Source organism: Bos indicus, chromosome 1, assembly GCF_029378745.1.
Source record: "Bos indicus isolate NIAB-ARS_2022 breed Sahiwal x Tharparkar chromosome 1, NIAB-ARS_B.indTharparkar_mat_pri_1.0, whole genome shotgun sequence".
NCBI lineage: Eukaryota > Metazoa > Chordata > Mammalia > Artiodactyla > Bovidae > Bos > Bos indicus.
In genome coordinates, this window is record NC_091760.1 from 139,851,232 (window position 1) to 139,877,016 (window position 25,785).

At 43.0% G+C, this 25,785-nt stretch overlaps 1 protein-coding gene and 2 non-coding genes across 10 annotated transcripts in view; all 3 read right to left on the bottom strand.

The window, feature by feature from the left end:
* Positions 1 to 3,420: 3,420 nt before the first annotated feature.
* LCA5L (lebercilin LCA5 like) overlaps positions 3,421 to 25,785 on the bottom strand; it is a 41,860-nt gene continuing 19,495 nt past the window's right edge. For all 8 annotated transcript variants that reach the window (XM_070795063.1, XM_070795049.1, XM_070795060.1 and 5 more), the window contains 6 exons: positions 21,710 to 22,224; positions 18,218 to 18,355; positions 13,109 to 13,193; positions 9,664 to 9,770; positions 9,382 to 9,499; positions 3,421 to 4,250 (listed from right to left, as the gene is read on the bottom strand). In XM_070795063.1, the coding sequence (XP_070651164.1) occupies positions 3,520 to 4,250; positions 9,382 to 9,499; positions 9,664 to 9,770; positions 13,109 to 13,193; positions 18,218 to 18,355; positions 21,710 to 22,224 (1,694 nt within the window). In that variant the 3' untranslated portion in view covers positions 3,421 to 3,519. The remainder of the gene's footprint in view (positions 4,251 to 9,381; positions 9,500 to 9,663; positions 9,771 to 13,108; positions 13,194 to 18,217; positions 18,356 to 21,709; positions 22,225 to 25,785) is intronic.
* LOC139185343 (small nucleolar RNA U2-30) lies at positions 24,848 to 24,917 on the bottom strand. The gene has a single exon (XR_011568969.1). It is a non-coding gene; the product is annotated as a small nucleolar RNA U2-30 (small nucleolar RNA).
* On the bottom strand, positions 25,047 to 25,126 carry LOC139185348 (small nucleolar RNA U2-19). The gene has a single exon (XR_011568974.1). It is a non-coding gene; the product is annotated as a small nucleolar RNA U2-19 (small nucleolar RNA).

The window sequence follows — 25,785 nt, forward strand, 5'->3', positions numbered from 1 at the left end:
AAACTTTGGGAGATGGTGAAGGACAGGGAAGCCTGGTGTGCTGCAGTCCATGGGGTTGTAGAGAGTTGGATACGACTTAGCAAATGAACACCACCACCACGACCATTTCTAAGAATCCTTTTAGTACATTTCTCCAGAATGTAGAGCTGAGCAGTTGTATAATGTCATGTGCATTAAGGTCTCTCCCTCTAGAAGCCTCTCAGAATTCTAACTCTCCTCCCTCCCTCTCTCCCCTTATCTTTTTGTTGTTTTTATCCCCCACTGTGATTTTCATAAAGATCAAAGCTTATACCAGTTCTAGTATTTAGAACTGGCATTTAGGGGCTGCAGCTGGCCCTTCTGAAGACCTCCAGGGAGGAGGGCTGCTGAGGGGCTCTAGAGAAGTAGGGGGGACCCCGCTTTTCAGTAAAATTAAAAAAAAAAAAAAAAAGAACTGGCATTTAGAACTTTGGTTTTAAATATAATTCTTTTCCAACCATGACTTCTGTTTCCTTTGGAAAATTTATTTGGCTATTCCCAGTTTTCAAAAGGGTGTTGCTATTTCAAAAGAAATAAAGCTCTTATTTTATGGTGAGACTTTAAACATAAACATTTCCTCTGTCCAATTGGGCCTTCTCTCTCCCCTTTGGTGTCTGTTGTGTGTCTGCATTAACCAGACCTCCTTAGGAGATAACATTCCTTCTTAGTCTCAGGAAGGATCACCACTGCTCAGGAAGATAACCTCCCTTCTTGATGTGACAAGATTATGGTGATTCACTGTTTGTATGTGTAGATCTGGATTGTGTAAACTAGCAACAGTAGATAATCTTTTGATAGATAACCCTTTGCCTTAAAAATGTACATAACTTACATAACTGCACAAAACTTACATAACTGCACTTTGACCTTTAGTGGGCAGAACAGTCCTAGAGCCTTCTGAAAGGTTGACTCCAGGTTTTAATCCTCAGCTTGGCTTGAATGAAGTTTAACATTTCTTAGATCAACTACAGTCTTAGATCAACAATATTACACACCAACTCATAAACATATTTGAAATAATATGGTCTAAATTATAAATCAGTTCAGTTTAGTTGCTCAGTTGTGTCCAACTCTTTGCAGCCCCATGAATCACAGCATGGCAGGCCTCCCTGTCCATCACCAACTCCTGGAGTTCACTCAGACTCATGTCCATCGAGTCAGTGATGCCATCCAGCCATCTCATCCTCTGTCATCCCCTTCTCCTCCTGCCCCCAATCCCTCCCAGCATCAGAGTCTTTTCCAGTGAGTCAACTCTTTGCATGAGGTGGCCAAAGTACTGGAGTTTCAGCCTTAGCATCATTCCTTCCAAAGAAATCCCAGGGCTGATTTCCTTTAGAATGGGCTGGTTGGATCTCCTTGCAGTCCAAGGGACTCTCAAGAGTCTTCTCCAACACCACAGTTCAAAAGCATCAATTCTTTGGCACTCAGCCTTCTTCACAGTCCAACTCTCACATCCATACATGACCACTGGAAAAACCATCAGATCAGATCAGATCAGATCAGTCACTCAGTCGTGTTCGACTCTTTGCGACCCCATGAATCGCAGCACGCCAGGCCTCCCTGTCCATCAACCAACTCCCGGAGTTCACTCAGACTCATGTCCATCGAGTCGGTGATGCCATCTAGCCATCTCATCCTCTGTCGTCTCCTTCTCCTCTTGCCCCCAATCCCTCCCAGCATCAGAGTCTTTTCCAATGAGTCAACTCCTCACATGAGGTGGCCAAAGTACTGGAGTTTCAGCTTTAGCATCATTCCTTCCAAAGAAATCCCAGGGCTGATCTCCTTTAGAATGGACTGGTTGGATCTCCTTGCAGTCCAAGGGACTCTCAAAAATCTTCTCCAACACCACAGTTCAAAAGCATCAATTCTTTGGTGCTCAGCCTTCTTCACAGTCCAACTCTCACATCCATACATGACCACAGGAAAAACCACAGCCTTGACTAGACGGACCTTTGTTGGCAAAGTAATGTCTCTGCTTTTGAATATGCTATCTAGGTTGGTCATAAATTTCCTTCCAAGGAGTAAGCATCTTTTAATTTCATGGCTGCAGTCACCATCTGCAGTGATTTGGGAGCCCTCAGAAATAAAGTCTGACACTGTTTCCACTGTTTCCCCATCTATTTCTCATGGAGTGATGGGACTGGATACCATGATCTTCATTTTCTGAATGTTGAGCTTTAAGCCAACTTTTTCACTCTCCTCTTTCAATTTCACCAAGAGGCTTTTTAGTTCCTCTTCACTTTCTGCCATAAGGGTGGAAAATAAGTTACCCTTATACATACAATACTTTGGCAACAAAGGTCCATCTAGTCAAGGCTATGGTTTTTCCAGTAGTATGGATATGAGAGTTGGACTATAAAGAAAGCTGAGTGCCGAAGAATTGATGCTTTTGAATAGTGGTGTTGGAGAAGACTCTTGAGAGTCCCTTGGACTGCAAGGAGATCCAACCAGTCCATCCTAAAGGAAATCAGTCCTGACTATTCATTGGAAGGACTGATGTTGAAGCTAAAAACTCCAATCCTTTGGACACCTGATGCAAAGAACTGACTCATTGGAAAAGACCCTGATGCTGGGAAAGAAGGCAGGAGGAGAAGGAGATGACAGAGGATGAGATGGTTGGATGGCATCACTGACTCAATGGACATGAGTTTCAGTAAACTCCAGGAGTTGGTAATGGACAGGGAGGCCGGCGTGTTGCAGTCCACGGGGTCACAAAGAGTTGGACATGATTGAGCGACTGAATTGAACTGAACTGATATTATGAATGAAGGTAAGTTAATTAACATTGGGAGTACAGTCTCCTCTGTACAGTCCTAATATAAAATATTCTAAGTATAATCAATATATTCATTAGGACTGAGCAGCTAACCCAGTGGACACTAATTATTACAATATACTGTTAAAGATTGATAGAAAAAGGGTTAAGTTACAGGTATTAAACACATATAAATAAAAAATATGGACTCTTGGGTGTACTTGAGGAAAGTGTTAACAACCAGGGCAGGATACTGGATACCCAGTTTACCTGAATAAGAGATGCTCAAAAATAATTTTCATAAAACCAAGCTTGGTAATCAATGTGCTTTTTTGTCTTTTCTTTAAAAAAAAAAAGAGAGATTTCTTATATTCTCTTTCAGAGCTGCTTCCATGTTTTTAAGTTACAATGCAGTCTGATTCCTGATAAGGTTCTGACAGGTATGAGATGTGTATGTTTTGGGTTGACTAACTTAGACTTATTAGCTATGGAGCCCTATGGAATATTGAAATAATATAATGAATTAGTCTTCCAAACGATAGTGGACATGTTTCAGTTGTAGGAAAAAAGATGTAATTTTGTATTTGAAATGTAATTGGCTAATATACAATGGACTTTTAAAATTAGATTAGAAATAAAACAAAACCTTAATTTTTAAAAATCAGTTTAAGTATTGAAAACACACACATTAAAGTTACAAGACTAAAGGCCCATAAAGCCAGAGTGGGTTAGGATACTGATTATATTTAAATAATTATCTTTCTGTTTCCTTCTGTGGGTGAAGATGACTTAATAGAATTTACTACAGTTACTCCAGAATCTCCAAAAGCATTGCTGGCGGACGCCTGGCTAGGGGGTAGATGATGTATCTTCGTACTCTGCAAAGTCTCCTCGGGCTCTTTCATAACAGTAGTACTTGTTTGGTTGTTTTTTAAGACATAGTCTGATCCAAAAAGTTCCTCCATTAGATTGCTTTTCTTCTCCCTGAAAGTTGTGTCTTTTGCCTTTGTTCTGTAAGATTTAGCGAAGGAGGGTTCGTAGGCGATGGCAGGATGCTCCAGCTTCATTTCTTCCGAGTGACTGTGGTGCTTGCCTGTGCTATGAGGGTACCTCGTGCTGCCTGCGTTGGCCAGCCCACCTGAGGCGGGAAGCCCGTGATGCAGGTTTTCGATTGCTTCCGTGAATGAATAATGCTTTCTTTGTCTGAAGGGTATTTTGATATGTGGAGCAGCATTTTTATCTGGCATATCACCCATGTCACTGATTTCTGGACTTCTTTTAAACTTGTATTTTTCTGTATCGTCTTCCTGACCACCTTCCCCTTCGGGATGGATTACTTCAATTCTTTTTGGTGGTAGTTCCTGTTCTTCTTTCACTAAAGTGATCTTCTTTTCTTGATTTTCTGTTCTGTATCTCTGTTGTCCAGTATTCTTCAGAGATGGTTGTGCTTCCAAATGTTGTTCTTCCTTGGATAAATCTGTAGTAGAAAAATGGTCAATTTATTGATCTTTAAAATTAATAGATTTGTTTCAAGATGGCATGTTGAGCACTCTTATTTACACCTCCTGACAAGCACATTAAAATGACAAAGAGGAAATAAAAGTAATGCATACAACCCTAGAATACAGGGAAAGGTGCTATTAGCAAGTCTGAGATGTTATACTTTTTAGAACATACCAGGTAAGTGAAAAGTATGAAGCCAAAAGAAAATGATGCTCATAAACTTTGCCAATATATTATAACATATGTTCAACATCACCAGCTAGGTTGTGCCAATTAAAAAACAATGAGAGTATTTTTCACTCATCCAATTGGCAAGTAATTTTCAGAACTGGTGAGAATATGGGAAAATGGAAACTTTTGTTCCCCATTGGTGGATGAGTAAGATGGTAGGTAGTTTGGATGGTGATTTGGAAATATCTATCAAAATTTTAGGTGAGCATGCCCTTAGACCCAACAACTTCCCTTTCAGAACCAAAGCCTACCAAAATATACAAAAGTGTGTCTAAGGATGTTCACTGTAGCCTGATTTAGTAAGAGTGAAACATCCTGAATATCCCTGGAAGGAGTCCTGGTTGAATCAATTAGAGCAAATGCATGCATGCTAAGTCTCTTCAGTCGTGTCTAACTCTTTAGGACCCAAGAACTGTAGACCCCCAGGCTCCTCCATCCATGGGATTTTCCAGGCAAGAATGCTGAAGTCGGTTGCCATTTCCTACTCCAGGGGATGTTCCCAACCCAGGGACCAAACCCAGTCTCTTATGTTTCCTGCATTGACATTGGCAGACATATTCTTTACCATTAGTGCCACCTGGGAAGCCCCCAAGAACACGTGGGGCTGTGCAATCTGGGCAGTAATTATAGAGAAGGAGAAGGTAGCATGTGCTGACAGAAGAGACAACTGCAGAACACTGTCGAGTGTAGAGATGCTCTTTCCTCTGCTGCTTCTTCCCCAGGCACCCAGGAAGTCCTCTGTGCAGCCCTCTGCTTGTCCCAGGACCAGACCTGCATGGGTTCTGAGGAAACAGCATCACTCCCTGCCAGCCACTCAGCGAGGCCATTGTTTGTGAGGGAGAATGGGGACACAGTTGGGTATGCAGAGAGTTGAAATGTTTTCTCATGGGAATAAATTCTTGAATAAAATAATTTACCTACACTCTAGGAAAATGAAAAAAAAATACTAGGAGGAGAAAGTAGTATGTTTCAAGAATTAACGGTGAGCCTAGAAGCTAGTCAAACATATAATGACTTGTAAATAACTGCTAATGTTATGCCCTATAACACCTGATGAGAATGTTAACATTTGAGACCACGGGGGGAACATGCTTGTTTTCCCCTGCCTCCCCTGCCCCCTCCTGGCCTCCTTCTGGAGCAGAAGTGGGTCTGCTCCCTCCTTTGCTCCAGCTGGTTCCAGCTCCTGGGGACCTTCCTGGAGGCCACAGCCTTTGTATGACTCCTCCTCTGGCCCTGGTATCCCTAGGACATTCTGTGCCAGGAGTAGGTCATGTCCTTACTGGTCTCTCCTGAGCTGTCTGGACTCAACCTCGTCCTTCCCTCCACCCCCCCTCACCACCCCCTCCTTAGTCTGGACCCTCTTTTTCATACCCATTGCCCTTCGTCACTGCCGATCTCCCCAAGGGCACAGGATCCCGAGGGCGCGGCATTTTCCCCCAGTATTTGGAACAGTCCCAGACACACAGTATATGCTCAGAAAATATTTGTCAAGCAAATGAAGAAAATTTCTAGGACAATATGTGTGTGTGTTAGTTGTTCAGTGGTGTCTGACTCTTTGTAACCCCATGGACTGTAGCCCACCAGGCTCCTCTGTCCATGGGATTCTCCAGGCAAGAACACTGGAGTGGGTTACTGCCAGGAGCCAGCGTGAGGAACTCCGTCCATGGCAAAGGTCATGAGGAAGGAGGCTCGGCATACGCAAAGGTGGGATCGAGCCTCAGGAGTTCCCCTGGATATTCTCGAGCATCTACCCCCAAAACCAGAGTCTGCCTACTTTACTGCTTTGTGCTCTCACCTCTGACTTTACGGGGGGCTCTCCCCCACCACCATCTTGCTCTCTCTGATAAAGGGTTAACTTACAGCTCCAGTTAATAAAGTTCCTGGGCATAATAGGAGTGTTTAAATCCAAACCCGTCAGATGGCTCTCTAACTTGCCTGACAAGTTTACCCGGACTCCTACAGCTATGCATATGATAGTTTACAGTCTCCCAACCGTGAGAGGCACGGGAAGCTTAAGATATTCAAATAGCTTAGAGCCTCTCGGAGAGTTAGAAGCTGTCAGAATAAAACTAGTAGAAGATTTCATTGATGAGCCAATGCTTGCTGCCAAGTTTCCACATCCCCTGTATTGTATCCTTGAATGTATATTAATTAATATAGTTGGTATGTAGAAAAAATAAGTAGTGGCCTTGGTGTTAGCAACTTTAGACCCTTAAGGTAATAAATTCTTTCCTTTGTTGTAAACCCACTGCACCTCTGCCCTATAGGAATGCAACTTTATCTAACACCTTCGGAGGATGGCGCCAAACTTTAAAATAATTACTCTTAGAGAAAATAAGCCTTATGGTTGACAAACCTTTGTAAGAGTCATAAAATGTTAATAGGCCTTCTGGCCAGAAGATGATGTAAATCACCTAAACCATTTGTATATGATAAGTTTGCAGAAAAGAAACCCTGGTTTTGATAAGGATCAAAGACTGCTGACTTTGCATGATTTCACACCCTCTATTATCCTCTATGTACAACTTATGGTATAAAAGCCCCTGTTGAAAATAAAGCTACGGGCCTTGCTCACCAAAGCTTGGTCTCCCCATGTCATTCTTTCTTTCAACCTCTGGCTGAGTTCCCATCTGGAGAGCGGAGCCCCGCCAAGCTTACTAATTTTGCCTGGGCTTCTAAGATCCATCCGGGGAGGCCTCAGTGTCTCCTCTCCCACAGGAGAACGGAAGGACGCCTGTGGCCTACGTAAGTGGTGCAAACTTCTTGTCTCGAAGCTTTATTGGTTTTCCGCATAAACCAAGTTACTCAGCCTCTTTCCTCCACTGAATTTTCCTACTGAGCTATCCTTATTCTATTACTCTTTATATCTTTGATTAATATTTAATTAAAGCCAGTGTACTCGCTGACGCCGTCTCCCGTTCGAATTCCCTGGATCAGCCGGGGCTGGAGCTGGCAGGTTACCATTTCCTTCTCCAGGGGATCTTCCCAACCCAGAGATTGAACTCAGGTCTCCTGCATTACAGACGGATACTTTATCTTCTGAGCCATTACCAAATGGACTAAAAACAGGCGGAAAACGTGAACAATACCAGTACAGGCGGATACTTTATCTTCTGAGCCATTACCAAAATGGACTAAAAACAGGTGGAAAACATAAACAATACCAGTATTTACTGCACCGGAGCAGTGGCTTTCCAGGTGGTGCAGCCAGACCTGGGGGTTGTTTAAACTTCATTCTGGGACGGGGGAGCCTGGTGGACTGCCAACTATGGGGTCGCACAGAATCGGGCACGACTGAAGCGACTTAGCAGCAGCAGCAGCAGCAGCAAGGTCATTTGGGGACTTCCCTGGTGGTCCAGTGGCTAAGATTTTGCACTCCCAATGCAGGAGGCCTGGGTTTGATTCCTGGTCAGGAAACTAGATCCTACATGTTGCAACTAAGACCCAGCCCACCCAAATAAACATTACAAAAAGAAAATAAAGCTTTCCTGGTGGCTCAGAATATGCTTGCAAAGCAGGGGACCGAGGTTTGATCCTTGGGTCAGAAAGATCCCCTTGAGAAGGAAATGGTAACTCACTGCAGTGTTCTTGCCTGGAGAATCCTATGGACAGAGGAGCCTGGAAGGCTATAGTCCATTGCGGTCACAAAGAGTTGGACATACTGCCACTAAGACCTGGCATGGCCAACTAAATAAACAGTACAAAAGGAAAATAAAGCCACTTGGGCCCCACAGCTAAGATGTGGCCTCTCCAGGCCCACTGCCCGAGGCCCTGAGGCCCCCCTGGGAGGTCTTTCCCATGGCTGCTCTTTCCAGGGGGTTGTGCTTGCCCAGCTGGGTGGAGGGTCCCCAGATGCCCCTATATCAATAATTTAACACGGAAACAATGGGGGAGTGTCTTCAACAGTCTGAAGGAAAATGATCTTCAGCCTAGAATTTTCTTGCCAGTCCATTACTAACCAAGTTTAAGGTAGAACCATGACATCCCCAGGGAAAGGTGCACAGGGTTGCCTAATGTGCACCTGTTTCTCAAAAAGCCAGTAGAGGTTTTGCTCCTTGTCCAGGATGGCATTCATTACAGAAGGACACAGGGAGGAGGGGGAGAAGGGGGGAGGAACCAGCAGGAAGGGTTGTGACCTTGTGTCCTGGACCACAGAGGCAAAGGGCACCACCAGGCCTGACGCCAAGGGCTTAAACCTTAAAGGCTGGCATCACCAAGACTCTGCTAGCTAACTCCCCAGCCTCTAGCGTCCTTGGTCCATCCTGACTGGCCCACAGCCTGGTGGAGGCGTCCCTCCCCCTGTGGTGTCTGCAGCCTGGGTGGGCTAATGCTCCAGAGCCCAGTGCACAGGGCCTCTCCCTGCACCAGCAGAGCAACCCTGCCACGTGTCTGGCTCTTATGGGTCCCCATCCCCCAGGACTGTGAGTGACCTTGACCCTGGCCAGGCCCTGTGCCCTCAGGGAAGCTGCAGCCAGTTTGTGTCCAGCCTGCCTGCTCTGGAATCTTCTTCAGGGGCGGTGCTTTCCTTAATTCAGCTGGGTTTGGGTTTGAGACTCAGTTTTTCAAAAGTGAATATGTTGTTTAGGATACACACAGGTTTGGGAGCTGTGGCAGAAAATGGAATGTCGAGGTTGCTTTTGGTGGTGGTGATGGGGCAGGGCAAGAACGTTATGGTTATGAAGGGCCCACAGGGTGTCCCAGGGGATGCTCATGTTCTGTTTCTTAAACAAGGTAGTGGCTATGCAGGTGTTTATAACGGTTCTCTCAACTGAACACATCTGTTTTATGTATACTTTTAAACACACACACAGTGAGTAATTCACAACTTAAGAAAACAAAGTGTAAAGGAGACTTTTACTAGTTGTTAAAATTACCTTCATATTTTCTCTTGGAATCCTCTTGGTTTGGTAGTTTGGTGATACAGGGAGGCATTGCATGGATTATTTCAATAGATTTTTCTTTATGACCATTGTTTCCTGTTGTCTTTTTGCTCTATAATTAGAAAAGTGGCAAAAAATATTTTTTGGTGGTAGAGATAATTTTAAATTGTGCTTTATTTGATGACTACAACTACTTTTTTATAGAACGAGTGTGTAAAGCCTATGTTTGCAAAAGTATGTGTAATTAGACACTTCAAGAACTCAAATTTGCTGTACCTTAGTTGTCCAAGACGCAACATCTTCCGATTTTTGGGTTTCCTGGTGTCGCATACTTATAAATGGAAAACTTCTCCTGTCTGCTTGTACTGACTTCGTTGAAGAAACTACAGAACAGGTACATTCAATATATGTAAGAAGCATAGCTTGCATTTGGAAGCAATGTTGATTTTAAATAGAAAATAACAACTGAAGTTGGTAATGTAATAACGAAACAAAGTATACTAGACATTTTCTAAAGATGTTCAGTAAATATCAAACATTTGCCAGTTTCACTTTCTCCTCTACCACGTCAGCATTTTTGTCCTGTTTTGGGCCGCGGAGGTTATGGGTATCACAGTGGTACCCATACAAGCAGGCATGAGGATGGGTGGGCCTTGCTCTGGGAGGACACAGCGGCCCCTGCTGGCAGGAGAGGTTCAGGAGCATAGTTCTGCAGTTGCGAGAGGGGCACCACCATGTCTCCTGCGTCAGAGCTCTTGGTTATCAATGGTTAGATCGCCCATGCTAAAGTTCATGACTTCTAAATCTGGTAGCCACTTTCCTCAGAGGTTTTATCCTATTTAAATAACCCCATGTTTGATTTTATCATCTCTGCTGGCTGTTATTCTGGATTATAAACCAAAAGCAAAGAGATTGTTGCCTTGAAAAGTAAACACAATCAAAAAATGGGCCAAAGAACTAAACAGACATTTCTCCAAAGAAGACATACAGATGGCTAACAAACACATGAAAAGATGCTCAACATCACTCATTATCAGAGAAGTGCAAATCAAAACCACTATGAGGTACCATTTCATGCCAGTCAGAATGGCTGCTATCCAAAAGTCTACAAGCAATAAATGCTGGAGAGGGTGTGGAGAAAAGGGAACCCTCTTACACTGTTGGTGGGAATGCAAACTAGTACAGCCACTATGGAGAACAGTGTGGAGATTCCTTAAAAAACTGGAAATAGAACTGCCTTATGATCCAGCAATCCCACTGCTGGGCATACACACTGAGGAAACCAGAAGGGAAAGAGACACGTGTACCCCAATGTTCATCACAGCACTGTTTATAATAGCCAGGACATGGAAGCAACCTAGATGCCCATCAGCAGATGAATGGATAAGAAAGCTGTGGTACATATACACAATGGAGTATTACTCAGCCATTAAAAAGAATTCATTTGAATCAGTTCTAATGAGATGGATGAAACTGGAGCCTATTATACAGAGTGAAGTAAGCCAGAAAGAAAAACACCAATACAGTACACTAACACATATATATGGAATTTAGAAAGATGGTAACAATAACCCTGTATATGAGACAGCAAAAGAGACACTGATGTATAGAACAGTCTTATGGACTCTGTGGGAGAGGGAGAGGGTGGGAAGATTTGGGAGAATGGCATTGAAACATGTATACTATGATGTATGAAACGAGTCACCAGTCCAGGTTTGATGCACAATACTGGATGCTTGGGGCTGGTGCACTGGGATGACCCAGAGGGATGGTATGGGGAGGGAGGAGGGAGGAGGGTTCAGGATGGGGAACACATGTATACCTGTGGTGGATTCATTTTGATATTTGGCAAAACCAATACAATATTGTAAAGTTTAAAAATAAAATAAAAAAAAAAAGAAAAGTAAACACATAGTTACTTCCTCTAGCAAAATAAGAGGTAAGTGTTTCTGTTGTTTCTCTTCTTAGCAGAATCTTGCTGGAAGGTCTTGTCTGTCAAGGGTGGGTTGGGGAGTGAGTAAGTACATCCTGTCTTACTTACAGTACCTTACAGGAAAAGGTACTCCTGATCCCCTGGAGAAAGGAATGGCAACCCACTGCAGTATTCTTGCCTGGGAAATCTCATGGACAGAGGAGCCTGGAGGGCTACATACAGTCCATGGGGTCACAAAGGGTCGGACATGACTGAACGACGAAACACAAACACAACACAGCAATAAAAAGGTACAAACTAATGAAAATAGCACAGCATAGATGAGTCTCAAACACACTATGCTGAACAAGAGAAGACAGATACAAAAGAGGACCTGCTGTATAATCCCACTTGTGAATCTGTAAAACAGGCAAACTGAACAACTGTGACTGAAGGGAGGTCAGAGGTGGCTTTGGGCTGGGGCTGGAGGATCCCTGACCTGACTGCCAGGGATAAGCGCACCTCCTGAGGAGATGGCCATATTCTACATCTAGATCGAGGTAATGGTTACATGGGTATAAGCGCATGTCAAAACCCACTGGACTGCACACTTAAAATGGATGCACTGCATTGAGGTTTATGCATACTCAGTTGTGTCTGACTCTTAGTGACCTCATGGACTGTAGCTTGCCAGGCTCCTCTGTCCATGGGATTTCCCAGGCAAGAATACTGCAGTGGGTTTTCCATTTCCTTCTCCAGGGGATCTTCCTGACCCAGGGATTGAACCTGCCTCTCCTTTGTCTCCTGCATTGGCAGGTGGATTTACCACTGAGCAACCCAGGAAACCCACTGTATTGAGGTGAGAGTGTTAGCTGCTCAGTCGTGTCCGACTCTTTGCAATCCAAGGGCTGTACCTGCCAGGCTCTTCTGTCCGTGAAATTCTCCAGGCAAGAATACTGGAGTGGGTTGCCATTCCCAACCCAGGGATCGAACTCTGGTCTCCTGCACTGCAGGCAGGTTCTTTATCATCTGAGCCAAAGGTACCTAAATAAAGTTAACCTTAAAAATCTACACAGGTCTTCCCTGGTGGTCCAGTGAGTGGTTAGGACTTGGTGCTTCTACTGCAGGGGTGTGAGTTCCATTCCTTGGTCTGGGAACTAGGATCTTGCATGCCATGAAGCTCCACACACACACACACACACACACACACACAAAACCCAAACAGAAAACAAAACAAAAAATCCACACACTGGATGACAGATCTACCTAGAAAGTTCAGTATTTGGCAGACATTTTGCATTAAACTGCAAGTTATCCCCTCATTCACCTGAGTGAGGACATATAAGACTGAGCCGATGATGGGGGAGGACTGCATCTCTGTTTTCTTCTAGCTGTTTCAACCATGGGGTGGTTTCATTATTCTATATTACATTACAGTGCCTAACAAAATGATTTTTTTTAAAAATAGACTTTTGGACTCTGTGGAAGAAGGCGAGGGTGGGATGATTTGTAGATCACCAGTCCAGGTTCGATGCATGAGACAGGGTGCTCAGGGCTGGTGCACTGGGATGACCCTGAGGGATGGGATGTGGGGGAGGTGGGAGGGGGGTTCAGGATAGGGGACACATGTACACCCATGGCTGAGTCATGTGAATGTATGGCAAAAACCACTGCAATAAGGTAATTAGCCTCCAATTAAATAAATAAAATTTTTTAAAAATGTCCATTATCTTGATGATATTAGTTAGGAAAATTTAACTACACATTTTAAAACAGATTTCAAGCAAAACTAATTGAAACACACTTTACCTTTTGGATAATCTTCTTTGTCATGTAAATTTCCGACTATCCGGTTAGAATAGATGTTTCTAATTTCAAGCTCTCGATCCTTCTCCTATAAAGAACCACAATACCAATATTTCTATAAGTGTTTACTTTTATCAACCTTCATTTTATGTAAAAAACTATTTAATGTGAGGAGCTTGGTAAGCTCTAACAGGAAAAGAAATTGGCCATGTCATCGTATATCATTCCCAACATAAAAAAAAATTAGTTCTTTTAAAAACAATATTTATTTATTTTGGCCACACTGGGTCTTAGTTGTGGCATGTGGGATCTTGTTCCCTGACTGGGGATTGAACCTGGGTCCCTTGCTTTGGGGAGTCTTAGCCGCTGGATCACCAGGGAAGTCCCAAAAAAGCACTAGCTTTTAAACAGAGTGATAAACCATTGTGATTCAGACAATATTTTGAAGAGTTTGCAAGCCAAATTCTTTCACAGTATTTTTTTTATTCCCTGGGTCTACTCTAAGAAGTTTACTGTCCTTTGTGGTGCAATGCAGTGGCCACTAGTCATGTTGCTCCTTGGATTAAGTAGAATTAAAAATAGTTAGTTCTGAGAGTCACATGACCTGTATTGTGGCTGCTCAGTCCTGCATGAGAGTGGTGACCACAAGGCTGGACAGTGAGAGAGAACACTGTCCTCATCACAGAAAGTTTTGTCTGTACAGCCAGTGCAGGGTGGGTGGGACCTGCAACAAAAATACTGCTCTTTAGCTTGAGATTTCAGTGCTGACTTTTTAAGTCTTGGCAAAACAAAAGGTTTGACACCCTGGTTTTCTGAGAAAAATTGAAGTATGGTTGATATATAGTATTATATAAGTTACAGGTGTAGTATAGTGGTCACAAGTTTTAAAGGTTATACTCCTTATTGTAAAATATTGGCTATATTCCCTGTATTGTACTGTGTTTCCCTGTAGCTTCAGTTCAGTTCAGTTCAGTTCAGTTCAGTCGCTCAGTTGTGTCCGACTCTTTGCGACCGCATGAATCGCAGCACGCCAGGCCTCCCTGTCCATCACCAACTCCTGGAGTTCACTCAGACTCACATTCATCGAGTCAGTGATGCCATCCAGCCATCTCATCCTCTGTCGTCCCCTTCTCCTCTTGCCCCCAATCCCTCCCAGCATCAGAGTCTTTTCCAATGAGTCAACTCTTCACATGAGGTGGCCAAAGTACTGGAGTTTCAGCTTCAGCATCATTATTTCCAAAGAAATCCCAGGGCTGATCTCCTTCAGAATGAACTGGTTGGATCTCCTTGCAGTCCAAGGGACTCTCAAGAGTCTTCTCCAACACCACAGTTCAAAAGCATCAATTCTTCGGTGCTCAGCCTTCTTCTCAGTCCAACTCTTACATCCATACATGACCACAGGAAAAACCATAGTCTTGACTAGACGGACTTTTGTTGACAAAGTAATGTCTCTGCTTTTGAATATGCTATCTAGGTTGGTCATAACTTTCCTTCCAAGGAGTAAGCGTCTTTTAATTTCATGGCTGCAGTCACCATCTGCAGTGATTTTGGAGCCCCCAAAAATAAAGTCTGACACTGTTTCCACTGTTTCCCCATCTATTTCCCATGAAGTGATGGGATCAGATGCCATGATCTTCGTTTTCTGAATGTTGAGCTTTAAGCCAACTTTTTCACTCTCCTCTTTCACTTTCACCAAGAGGCTTTTGAGTTCCTCTTCACTTTCTGCCATAAGGGTGGTGTCATCTGCATATCTGAGGTGATTGATATTTCTCCCAGCAATCTTGATTCCAGCTTGTGCTTCTTCCAGCCCAGCATTTCTCATGATGTACTCTGCATATATGTTAAAAAAGCAGGGTGACAATATACAGCCTTGATGTACTCCTTTTCCTATTGGGAACCAGTCTGTTGTTCCATGTCCAGTTCTAACTGTTGCTTCCTGACCTGTATACAGATTTCTCAATAGATAGATCAGGTGGTCTGGTATTCCCATCTCTTTCAGAATTTTCCACAGTTTATTGTGATCCACACAGTCAAAGGCTTTGGCATAGTCAATAAAGCAGAAATAGATGTTTTTCTGGAACTCTCTTGCTTTTTCCATGATCCAGCAGATGTTGGCAATTTGATCTCTGGTTCCTCTGCCTTTTCTAAAACCAGCTTGAACATCAGGAAGTTCACAGTTCACGTATTGCTGAAGCCTGGCTTGGAGAATTTTGAGCATTACTTTACTAGCATGTGAGATGAGTGCAATTGTGTGGTAGTTTGAGCATTCTTTGGCATTGCCTTTCTTTGGGATTGGAATGAAAACTGACCTCTTCCAGTCCTGTGGCCACTGCTGAGTTTTCCAAATTTGCTGGCATATTGAGTGCAGCACTTTCACAGCATCATCTTTCAGGATTTGAAATAGCTCAACTGGAATTCCATCAGCTCCACTAGCTTTGTTCATAGTGATGCTTTCTAAGGCCCACTTGACTTCACATTCCAGGATGTCTGGCTCTAGGTCAGTGATCACACCATCATGATTATCTGGGTCGTGAAGATCTTTTTTGTACAGTTCTTCTGTGTATTCTTGCCACCTCTTCTTAGTATCTTCTATCTTCTGCTTCTGTTAGGTCCATACCATTTTTGTCCTTTATCGAGCTGTAGCTTAGTTTATACCCTGTAGCTTAGTTTATACCTTCTACTTTCCTACCCCTATAGTACCCCTCCACCCTTCCCTCCCCACTGTTAACCACAAGTTTGTTCTGTATACTCATGAGTCTGCTTCTTTTTTGTTATATTCACTAGGTTGTTGTATTTTTTAGACTCCACATTTAAGTGATATCATACAGTATTTGTCTTTCTCTGTTTGACATATTTCACTTGACACTATTTTGTGGTGTTGGAGAAGACTCTTGAGAGTTCCTTGCACTGCAAGGAGATCCAGCCAGTCCATCCTAAAGGAGATCAGTCCTGGGTGTTCATTGGAAGGACTTATGTTGAAGCTGAAATTCCAATACTTTGGCCACCTGATGCGAAGAGCTGACTCATTTGAAAAGACCCTGATGCTGGGAAAGATTGAGGGCAGGAGGAGAAGGGGATGACAGAGGATGATGGTTGGATGGCATCACTGACTCGATGGACATGGATTTGGGTGGACTCTGGGAGTTGGTGATGGACAGGGAGGCCTGGCGTGCTGCAATTCATGGGGTCGCAAAGAGTCGGACACAACTGAGCGACTGAACTGAACTGAACTGAAAGTGTTAACAAGGTACAATACTATTACTTCATGTGATGAGATAAAAAATGATAACAGAAGTTTTGTAAATAGAGTTTTAATTTTTCTAATTATAATGCATATTCATCAGGCTGTTAACTCATTCTAATAATTTATGTTCCTAGGGGAAAAACTTAATTTGAGAAAGCTATTCTTTAAGTAATTTAAAGATATATTAGGCAGTGGCCACTGGACTGGAAAAGGTCAGTCCTCATTCCAGTTCCCAATAAGGGCAATGCCAAAGAATGTAAAAACTATGGTACATCTGCCCTTATTTCACAAGTTAGCAAGGTAATACTCAAGATGCTTCAAGCCAGGCTTCAACAGTACATGAACCAAGAACTTCCAGATGTACAAGCTGGATTTAGGAAAGGCAGAGGAACCAGAGATCAACTGGTTGCCAACATCCATTGGATCATAGAAAAAGCAAGGGAATTCCAGAAAAACATCTACTTCTGCTTCATGACTATGCTAAAGCATTTGACTGTGTGGATCACAACAAACTGTGGAAAATTCTTAAAGAGATGGGAATACCGGACCACCTTACCTGTCTCCTGTAAAACCTATATGCTGGTCAGGAAGAAACAGAAGCAGAAATGGAACAACAGACTGGTTCAAAATTGGGAAAGGAGTATGTCAAGGCTGTATATTGTCCCCTGCTTATTTAACTTATATTCAGAGTATGTAATGTGAAATGCCAGACTGGACAGAGCTCAAGCTGGAATCAAGGTTGCTGGGAGAAATATCAATAACCTCAGATACGCAGATGACACCACCCTTATGGCAGAAAGCAAAGAGGAACTAAAGAGCCTCTTGATGAATGTGAAAGAGGAGAGTGAAAAAGCTGGCTTAAAACTCAGCATTCAAAAAACTAAGATCATGGCATCTGGTTCCATCAGTTCATGGCAATTAGACAGGGAAACAATGGAAACAGTGACAGGCTTTATTTTCTTGGGCTCGAAAATCACTGCAGATGGTGACTGCAGGCATGAAATTAAAAGACACTTGCTTCTTGAAAGAAAAGCTATGACAAACCTAGACAGCATATTAAAAAGCAGAGACATCACTTTGCTGACAAAGGCTGATGTTGAAGCTGAAAATCCAATACTTTGGCCACCTGATGTGAAGAACTGACTCATTTGAAAAGACCCTGTTGCTGGGAAAGATAGAAAACGGGAGGAGAAGGGGACGACAAAGGATGAGATGGTTGGATGGCATCACTGACTCAATGGACATGAGTTTGAGCAAACTCCAGGACCTGGTGATGGACAGGGAGGCCTGGTGTGCTGCAGTCCATGGGGTCACAGAATCAGAGATAACTGAGTGACTGAACTGAATTGAAATATCCGTATAGTCAAAGCTATGGTTTTTCTGGTAGTCATGTACAGATGTGAGAGTTGTATCATAAAGAAGCCTGAGCACAAAAGAATTGATGCTTTCAAATTGTTGTGTTGGAGAAAATTCTTGAGAATCCCTTGGAGTGCAAGGAGATCAAAGCAGTCAATATTAAAGGAAATCAGTCCTGAATATTCATTGAAAGGACTGATGCTGAAGCTGAAACTCCAATACTTTGGCCACCTGATGGGAAGAGCCAACTCATTGGAAAAGACCCTGATGCTGGAAAAGATGAGGGCAAGAAGAGAATGGGGCAACAGAGGGTGAGATTGTGGGTTGGCATCATTGAACCAATGGACATGAGTTTGAGCAAGCTCCGGGAGATAGTGAAGGACAAGGAAGCCTGGTGTGCTGCAGTTCATGGGGTCACAAAGAGTCAGATGTGACTGAACAACAACAGCTCTGATATTTTTGGAAGCTGAATTTCACAAGTTTTCGTACATTTTGCTTTTAAAAAAAAGTACCTTAAGTTTTTGTTGAAGGTGTTTTATTTCCATCTGCAGAGTCTTTGTGGCAGCCTGAGCTGCTAAGGTCTTCCGGTTCTCAAAGGTCAGCTGCCGAGTAAAGGCTTTATTGTTCAGCCTCAATTGTTTCTCCAAGTCCTGAAAACAGTACATATTTCAGCTCTTTGTGACCAGTGTAGTATTATACAAAACTTCAACTGTAATGAAACTAATTACACTTATGAAAAGTTCAAGATTTTAATATAATTTTAGTGGGGAGAACACATATTAGAACTAAAAATTATCATACACACACAGAGAGGCACAAAGCCCCAAAATCTCAGATCCCAACTCTAGAGAATAAATATCATGTTTACAGTCTGATGTTTTTTACACTCTGGAATTTGATAAAAAAGAAATTTTTTTTTTTGGAACAGAGCCTGAAAATCAATAAGTATAATCAGTGTTATACTTTCAAACTAAACCTAAGCAATTGTGTTGAAATGAAGTATTATGCAACTTGGCATATAGTGCACTCTGTGAAAATCTTTCAAGCATCTCTTGCTGAAAGCTTTACCAGCATCAGTGCAGATCATGATTCTGTGGGACTGTGATTCTCAGATAACCGAGGTTGGAAATTATGCTGGGGCCTCACAGAGCCACACCCGTGTGAATGGGTTATATGTGAGACAGCGAAATGACTGACTTAGTAGCACAATGGAGTGTAGCGGAGTTGCTCAGTTGTGTCCGACTCTTTGTGACCCCATGGACTGTAGCTTACCAGCTCCTCTGTCCATGGGTTTTTCCCGGCAATAGTACTGGAGTGGGTTGCCATTTCCTTCTCCAATAATCTTCTATAAAAATGCAGGATTTACTATTGCATATTCACCTTTCTGGAATGAGACCTGTTTTACTGGAGAATTGTTTGAGCAGGACTTTAATAGGAGGTTGGCCTAAAAAGACCTTTCTTTCCTTTTTTACCATAAAGTTTCCCTTTATGGATTCCCTCATTATAACATTAACACTTTCTCATTAAAGTGTAAAATATGGTAAACTAATGGGGTTGAAATGAAATAATCTTTAAAATCACACTTTCTAAAATATTAACACTAAAAAAATACTTACATGTTTTGCTCCACAAATGTTTTCCCCCCACCAAATGCCCTAAAACCAAATGAAATCTCCTATATGACCAAGTGCTCCTGATAAGAAAATAGGTAAGTAGTTCTTGAATTCTTTTTGGTTTTGGTTGTAGTATGGAGACATCGGAGAAGGCAATGGCACCCCACTCCAGTACTCTTGCCTGGAAAATCCCATGGTTGGAGAAGCCTGGTGGGCTGCAGTCCATGGGGTCGCTAAGAGTCAGACATGACTGAGGGACTTCACTTTCACTTTTCACTTTCATGCATTGGAGAAGGAAATGGCAACCCACTCCAGTGTTCTTGCCTGGAGAATCCCAGGGACGGGGGAGCCTGGTGGGCTGCCGTCTATGGGGTCGCACAGAGTTGGACACGACTGAAGCGACTTAGCAGCAGTAGCAGCAGCAGCATAGAAACATGAGCTACTTATAAGTAGCTTATAAGTAAACTTATGTTTAAAAATATGTAGATGAGATACAAATACATGTACTTTCACATGACAGACAGATGCTAAGATGGATTCAATGCTACCTGAATGGCCAAACATTAGAACCTTGGTACACTATTTACATCAGTAAAAAAGGAGGTTCCTCATTATGTCCTGTGGCTCACATATCCATTTTATGTGAGAAAATTCTCTTTGAAAATAGAGAAGGATTTTTACCAAAAAAGAAATAACTGAGAAATGGCTGAAATGAACTTAATGTCTTGTTATTTCAAGTAAATACTTGTCTACTTCACGAATGATTTCTATTTCATAGAAAATACTTGTCCTTCGCCATTAAGGAATGAAAGAGTAAGTTAATTCCATTTGTGTCCATTCCATTTTGTGTTCATAGTGACCAAACCACCTAATGTAGAATAGGCAGAATTCCCAGTGTAATCAGTGTTCTCCCAAATCACCCCGTGTAAACCCAAGCTTTTAACCACCATGCACCCTTGAGGAATAGCAACCTATCCATTCCTTCAGTGATTTACATTCCTTTCCCCTATCTGTCTCCAGGAATATTACCTAGAAAACTTTTCTGTTTCCAGGACATGGGTCTTTGTGGTGATGACTGTACAGATGGATGAGGGAGAGAACAAGGAAGGGGGTGAGGAGATGCACTTACAGTTTAGGGAAGTGATCTTTTCAGAAGCACTTTGGAGCAGAGGCTCACTTTCTAAGAGAGGTTTCCCACAACATAGCACAACACGACATAGCACAACACACTGCCCTCCAGCATATGAACAGACTCCCCTAACCCTGGCAGCCAGAGCATCTCAGAGAATGGTCATTTCCAGATAAATGAGCCCAACTGTAACCGAGCAGGACACTATGGGGCTTTTTCTGGAACAGGGACCCCTCCTCACCACATGTCCTCCGTCTGCCTCCTGTCTTTAGAAAAACTTTAGCCTCCTACAACTTGCCTGAGTTCCAAAGAGCAAATTTAATCAGAGAAGTGAGAAGATGCAGAAAGAAATGAAAATAGTAAAGTAAGACAATTTGTTTCCCTGTGGCTCAGACGGTAAAGAAGCTGCCTGAAATGCAGGAGACCCAGGTTTGATCCCTAGGTCAGGAAGATACCTTGGAGAAGGGAATGGCTACCCACTCCAGTATTCTTGCCTGGAAAATCCCATAGACAGAGGAGCCTGGTGGGCTATAGTCCATGGGGTAGCAAAGAGTTGGACATGACTGAGCGACTAAACACAGCACAAGACAAAATAATAATAGTTTAGCTATTAAAGTTAAGAACTTGTAGTTCCTCCTCAAGGGCTATAGGTAATATTCTGAGCCATTTCCTGTGAGCTGTTTTGCAGATACTGAACCCCCACCAGGTGGAAGAAGTTTAACTGCATGCTGCCCACAAGCACATAAACCCCAGACTGGTTAGAACCAGAAGATTGATGACGCTGACTCCTGAATACCTCACCACCAACCAATCAAGAAGAATATCCATGAACTGATCACATAACACACCACCCCAAACCTTGTCTTTAAAAAATTTTCCCTGAAAGCCACTGGGGGAGTTCAGGTGTTTTGATCACTAACTAACTGGACTCCTTGCTTGACATTTGCAGTAAATGCTGTGCTTTCCTTTAGCACTTCAGCACAGTGTCAGTAGACTGGCTTTGCTGCCTGTGGACGAGTGGACCTGAGTTAGGTTGGGTGACACAAACACAGAAGGAGCCCTGGCTCAGTCCACAACAAGAGGGGCTGTTGCTATTTCTCCTGTGCACCTCCCCTTCCCTGCCCCCACCCCATCCCCACCGGATACCACCATCCGTGTGCTCAGCTCAGTAGTGCTTCATTCCTCAGGCAAGTATGATGAATGTGCACCCTCTCCACATTGCTTTTGGAACCTTAACATTCCTAGGCCTCTGAAGTACAGACCTGTATCTTTTTGTCGTTTGCCTCCATCTTAGCTGTAAGAATGGACAACCTCTGAGTGAGCTCTTCTCTCTCTGGAAGATTGTTCTCTTCAGAAATCTTCTGCAGTGCCTGCAAGGCATCTTTTGTCCTCAGAAGCTCACCGTCCATCTCTCTCAGCTTCCTCGACGTGGCTCTTTCCTTTCCCTGGGATTTCCTGAGGAGCTGCCTTAAATTTTTCACTTCGTTCTGATGTTTGGCCATAATTTGAGGTAGATTATTTTGTGAATTCTCATATTTTCCTATAGCTTTCAAGTGCTTAAGCTGGACTTGTTTCAGAAACTGGTTTTCTATGACTGTAGCTTCAGCTTTGTGGTGCAGATCAGCTAACTCATTCTTCAGTTCTTTGATCTTATGAAGCCTCGCTGACAGGATGCGGTGGATCATGGCATCACGTCGCTGAGCAGCCACACTGATCTGAGAGTTGAGAAATGGTACATTCCAGCTGTGCTTTTTTCTAACCGAGATTTCCTTCTGGCCTGTGTAAGAAGATAATCCAGTTTGTTACTACAGTCATATGTATGTGCTTAGTTGCTCAGTCACGTGCGACTCTTTGTGACCCCATGGACTGTAGCCCGCCAGGCTCCTCTACCCATGGGGATTCTCCAGGCAAGAATATTGGAGTGGGTAGCCTATCCCTTCTCCAGAGGCTCTTCCTGACCCAGGAATCAAACCAGGGTCTCCTGCATTGCAGGTGGAGTCTTTATGAGCTGAGTTACCAGGGAAGCCCAATCATGCATATAGATATGTAAGTATGCAGGTATCTGTAATACCCACACCCGCTCTTCTCCCCTACTCCCACACACATATACACATACACACGCAAGGTAGAAGGGGAAGGAACTAACACTGAATGAATACTCGTGCTTTAGGCTAGGTACTTTATGTCTAGCTATCTCATTTAATGCAATCCTTTAAGGTCAGTAGTAGTCCATTTTATAGCTGGAGATTATAAGTCATTTGTCCATGGTTACATAACCACAAAGTGACATAAAAGGAATTGAAATCAGGTCTTCTCTGACTCTAAAACCCGCACTTACTTCTATTATAAAAGGTAAACTAAAAACCATAAGAATAAATAACATTTACCAAGCATTTCCCATATGTGAAGCATTGAATTAAATGCTTTGTGTAATAGATTATCTGATGTAATTCTGCCAACAAAATGTTATGAGGCAATTAGAGGGTAACATTAGAGCCAAGAGTTATATATGAAGGTCTCATAGATTTAAAAAGATGTTTAAAGAGCCATTAAATTGCTTACAGAATTCATATAAGTATTCTATCTCTCAATATATCAAACATAGGCAGTTTTTCCTGTGTTGCTTTTGGCTAGGCACTCAATTAACCAGTTAGATGGTTTGTGCTCAGGAAACTATTTTAATCAAAAAGCATCTAAATGATATTACACCAAGCTCATATAACTGAATTTGCGTATGTCAACTGTATATGTAACATCATTGTATTATTATCCCATTTTATTTTTAAAATTATTTTTCATTGGAGTATAGTTGCTTTACAGTGTTGTGTTACTTTCTGCTGTACAGCAAAGTGAATCAGCTCTATGTGTACACACATCCCTTCTTCCTTGGATTTCCTTCTTATTTAGGTCACCACAGAGCACTGAGTAGAATTCCCTATATATTATGTTCTCATTAGTATCTATTTTATAAATAGTGTCAGTAGTGTCTATTATCCCATTTTAATGATGATGCTTATCAATGGGCACACAGCTAGTAAGTGGTGAAACAGACTCAGGCCTGTGTGCCTTTGCCCCTTCCCCACAGGTATGTGCGTTTATATGATATTCATATGTGCATCTGTGTATGTACACATATGTGTGCCTGTATACATATCAGGATACCTATATTCTGAGAAAGAGCAGTTGGAACTGGATTCTAGAATTTAAAAATGTATGATCCTCATCCTGCAGAGAGAAAGGCTCTTAGTGGCCAGTGTCACTGGGGTCTTAGCCCTGAGCTATTGGCCCAAGTGAGGACACATTGTTTGAGACATGCCTCACTGTGTTTGGTCTCGTGGTGGGAAAGGCAATTCTGCCTGTGATGGAAACAATGAGCCAGCAGAGATAGAGGACACTTTCCGGGGATAAAGCATGTGGATCTTGAGGGTGACAGACCACACAGATTTCACAGTGACCACACTGTTTCCCAGGTGGTTCAGTGGTGAAGAATCTGCCTGCCAATGCAGGAGACACAAGAGACATGGGTTTGATCACGAGTTTGGGAAGATCCCCTGGAGAAGGAGGTGACAACTCTCTCCAGTATTCTTGCCTGGAGAATCCTCATGGAGAGAGGAGCCTGGCGGGCTATAGTCCATGGAGTCACAAAGAGTCAAACACGACTGAGCGATTAGCACTTTCCTTTTTTTAAAAAAGCTGAATGGTTAAACTACTCTTAAGATACCTAGTTGTTAAACTACTAAGCTAAAACACTTAAATTATTTCACCAAAAACATGTACATCTAGGTTCATAGTTAGTTAAAAAGTGACTCTTACTACTCAAGACTAGTCATGCCTTCCCAGTACAAACAGTGAAATAAGGTCTTTGAACAGACCTAAGCCCAAGCCCCGCTTCACTGGTTCCAGCCTCTCCTCTTTCCTCAGCCTTTTCCCCAGGTGCACCCTCACCCCCATCCTCCTTTTCAAAGCACCTCTGTCCTCCTGTCACACTGCTGTGCCCATCCTCCCTGCCCCGTCATGGTCCTGTCATCTTCATCTTTGTGTCGCAGTCCCATTCTGTTCCTGCCGTCGGCACCCTCAGTCTGGTTCAGGTCCTCATCCTGAGCCACGTTCCTGCTGGTGCTGGCTCTACCCTGTGCTGGGTCCTCTCTCTCTTCCAGGTCACCTTAAAGAAGGTGGCCCCTTCTTCCAAGGACCAGGGTAGGAAGAGGTTCAAAGGCCTTTCCCCTTCCTGTTCTCCACAGCTCCAGCATCAGTCGCAAAGCATACCTCCTCAACCCCACCTTAGGGCTTCCACCCACCTCTGCCCAAAGACAATAGGGCAAAAGGTGTCCCAAGCAAATGAATGCAGTAAAATAATTTTTCTTTTTGGCTATACCGTTTTTCCCCCTTTTTAAAATTTCTGAGCTCAGAGCAAGTGTAGAAACCTTCATAGTTATAAAGATCCACAATAAAACCTTTTCATCATTGCTTAGAAATGATCAGTCTTTCATACACATACACCCACAGCCAGCTCTCACTCACCCACCAATAAGTCCTCAGTTATCCACAGTCACCTTTACACAAACACACACACACCTTATTTTAAATTATTCTCTTCCTTCTCAGAACTACAGAGATCATGCATCAGGCAGACTGGGAGCTCTTCTGAGGCTCAGATTTGGCTATTTTCATCACTGATCCACTTCAGTGAGAGAGGATCTCAGAGAAGGTATACCAGTTTTTTGAATGACTATCACAAAACGTCTTGGTGGGCTTCCCAGGTGGTACTAGTGGTAAAGGACCTATTTGCCAGTGCAGGAGACATAAGGAGTCGCAGGTTTGATCCCTGGATCAGGAAGATCCCCTGGACTAGGGAATGACAACCCCATCCAGTATTCCACTAATGAACCTTGCCTGGAGAATCCCATGGATAGAGGAGCCTGGCAGGCTATAGTCCATGGGGTCACAAAGAGTCAGCGTGACCGAGGGGCTTAGCATGCACCCATGTGCACACAGGTTTTGGCATTGTACTGAAAAATCACAGCAAGGAAGGGTATAACTGAAGGAGTCTGAAAGTAAATTTTTCTACAAAAGAAAGAAATAACCACATTTTGAAAATCAAATTATAGAAATATATTGCTTGCTATTTACATTAGTCTAAAGAAAGGCAATGCCAAAGAATGGTCAAACTACCACTCAATTGCACTCATCTCACACGCTAGTAAAGTGATGCTTAAAGTTCTCCAAGCCAGGCTTCATCAACACAGTTACATGAACTGTGAACTTCCAGATGTTCAAGCTGGTTTTAGAAAAGGCAGAGGAACCAGAGATCAAATTGCCAACATCCCCTGGATCATGG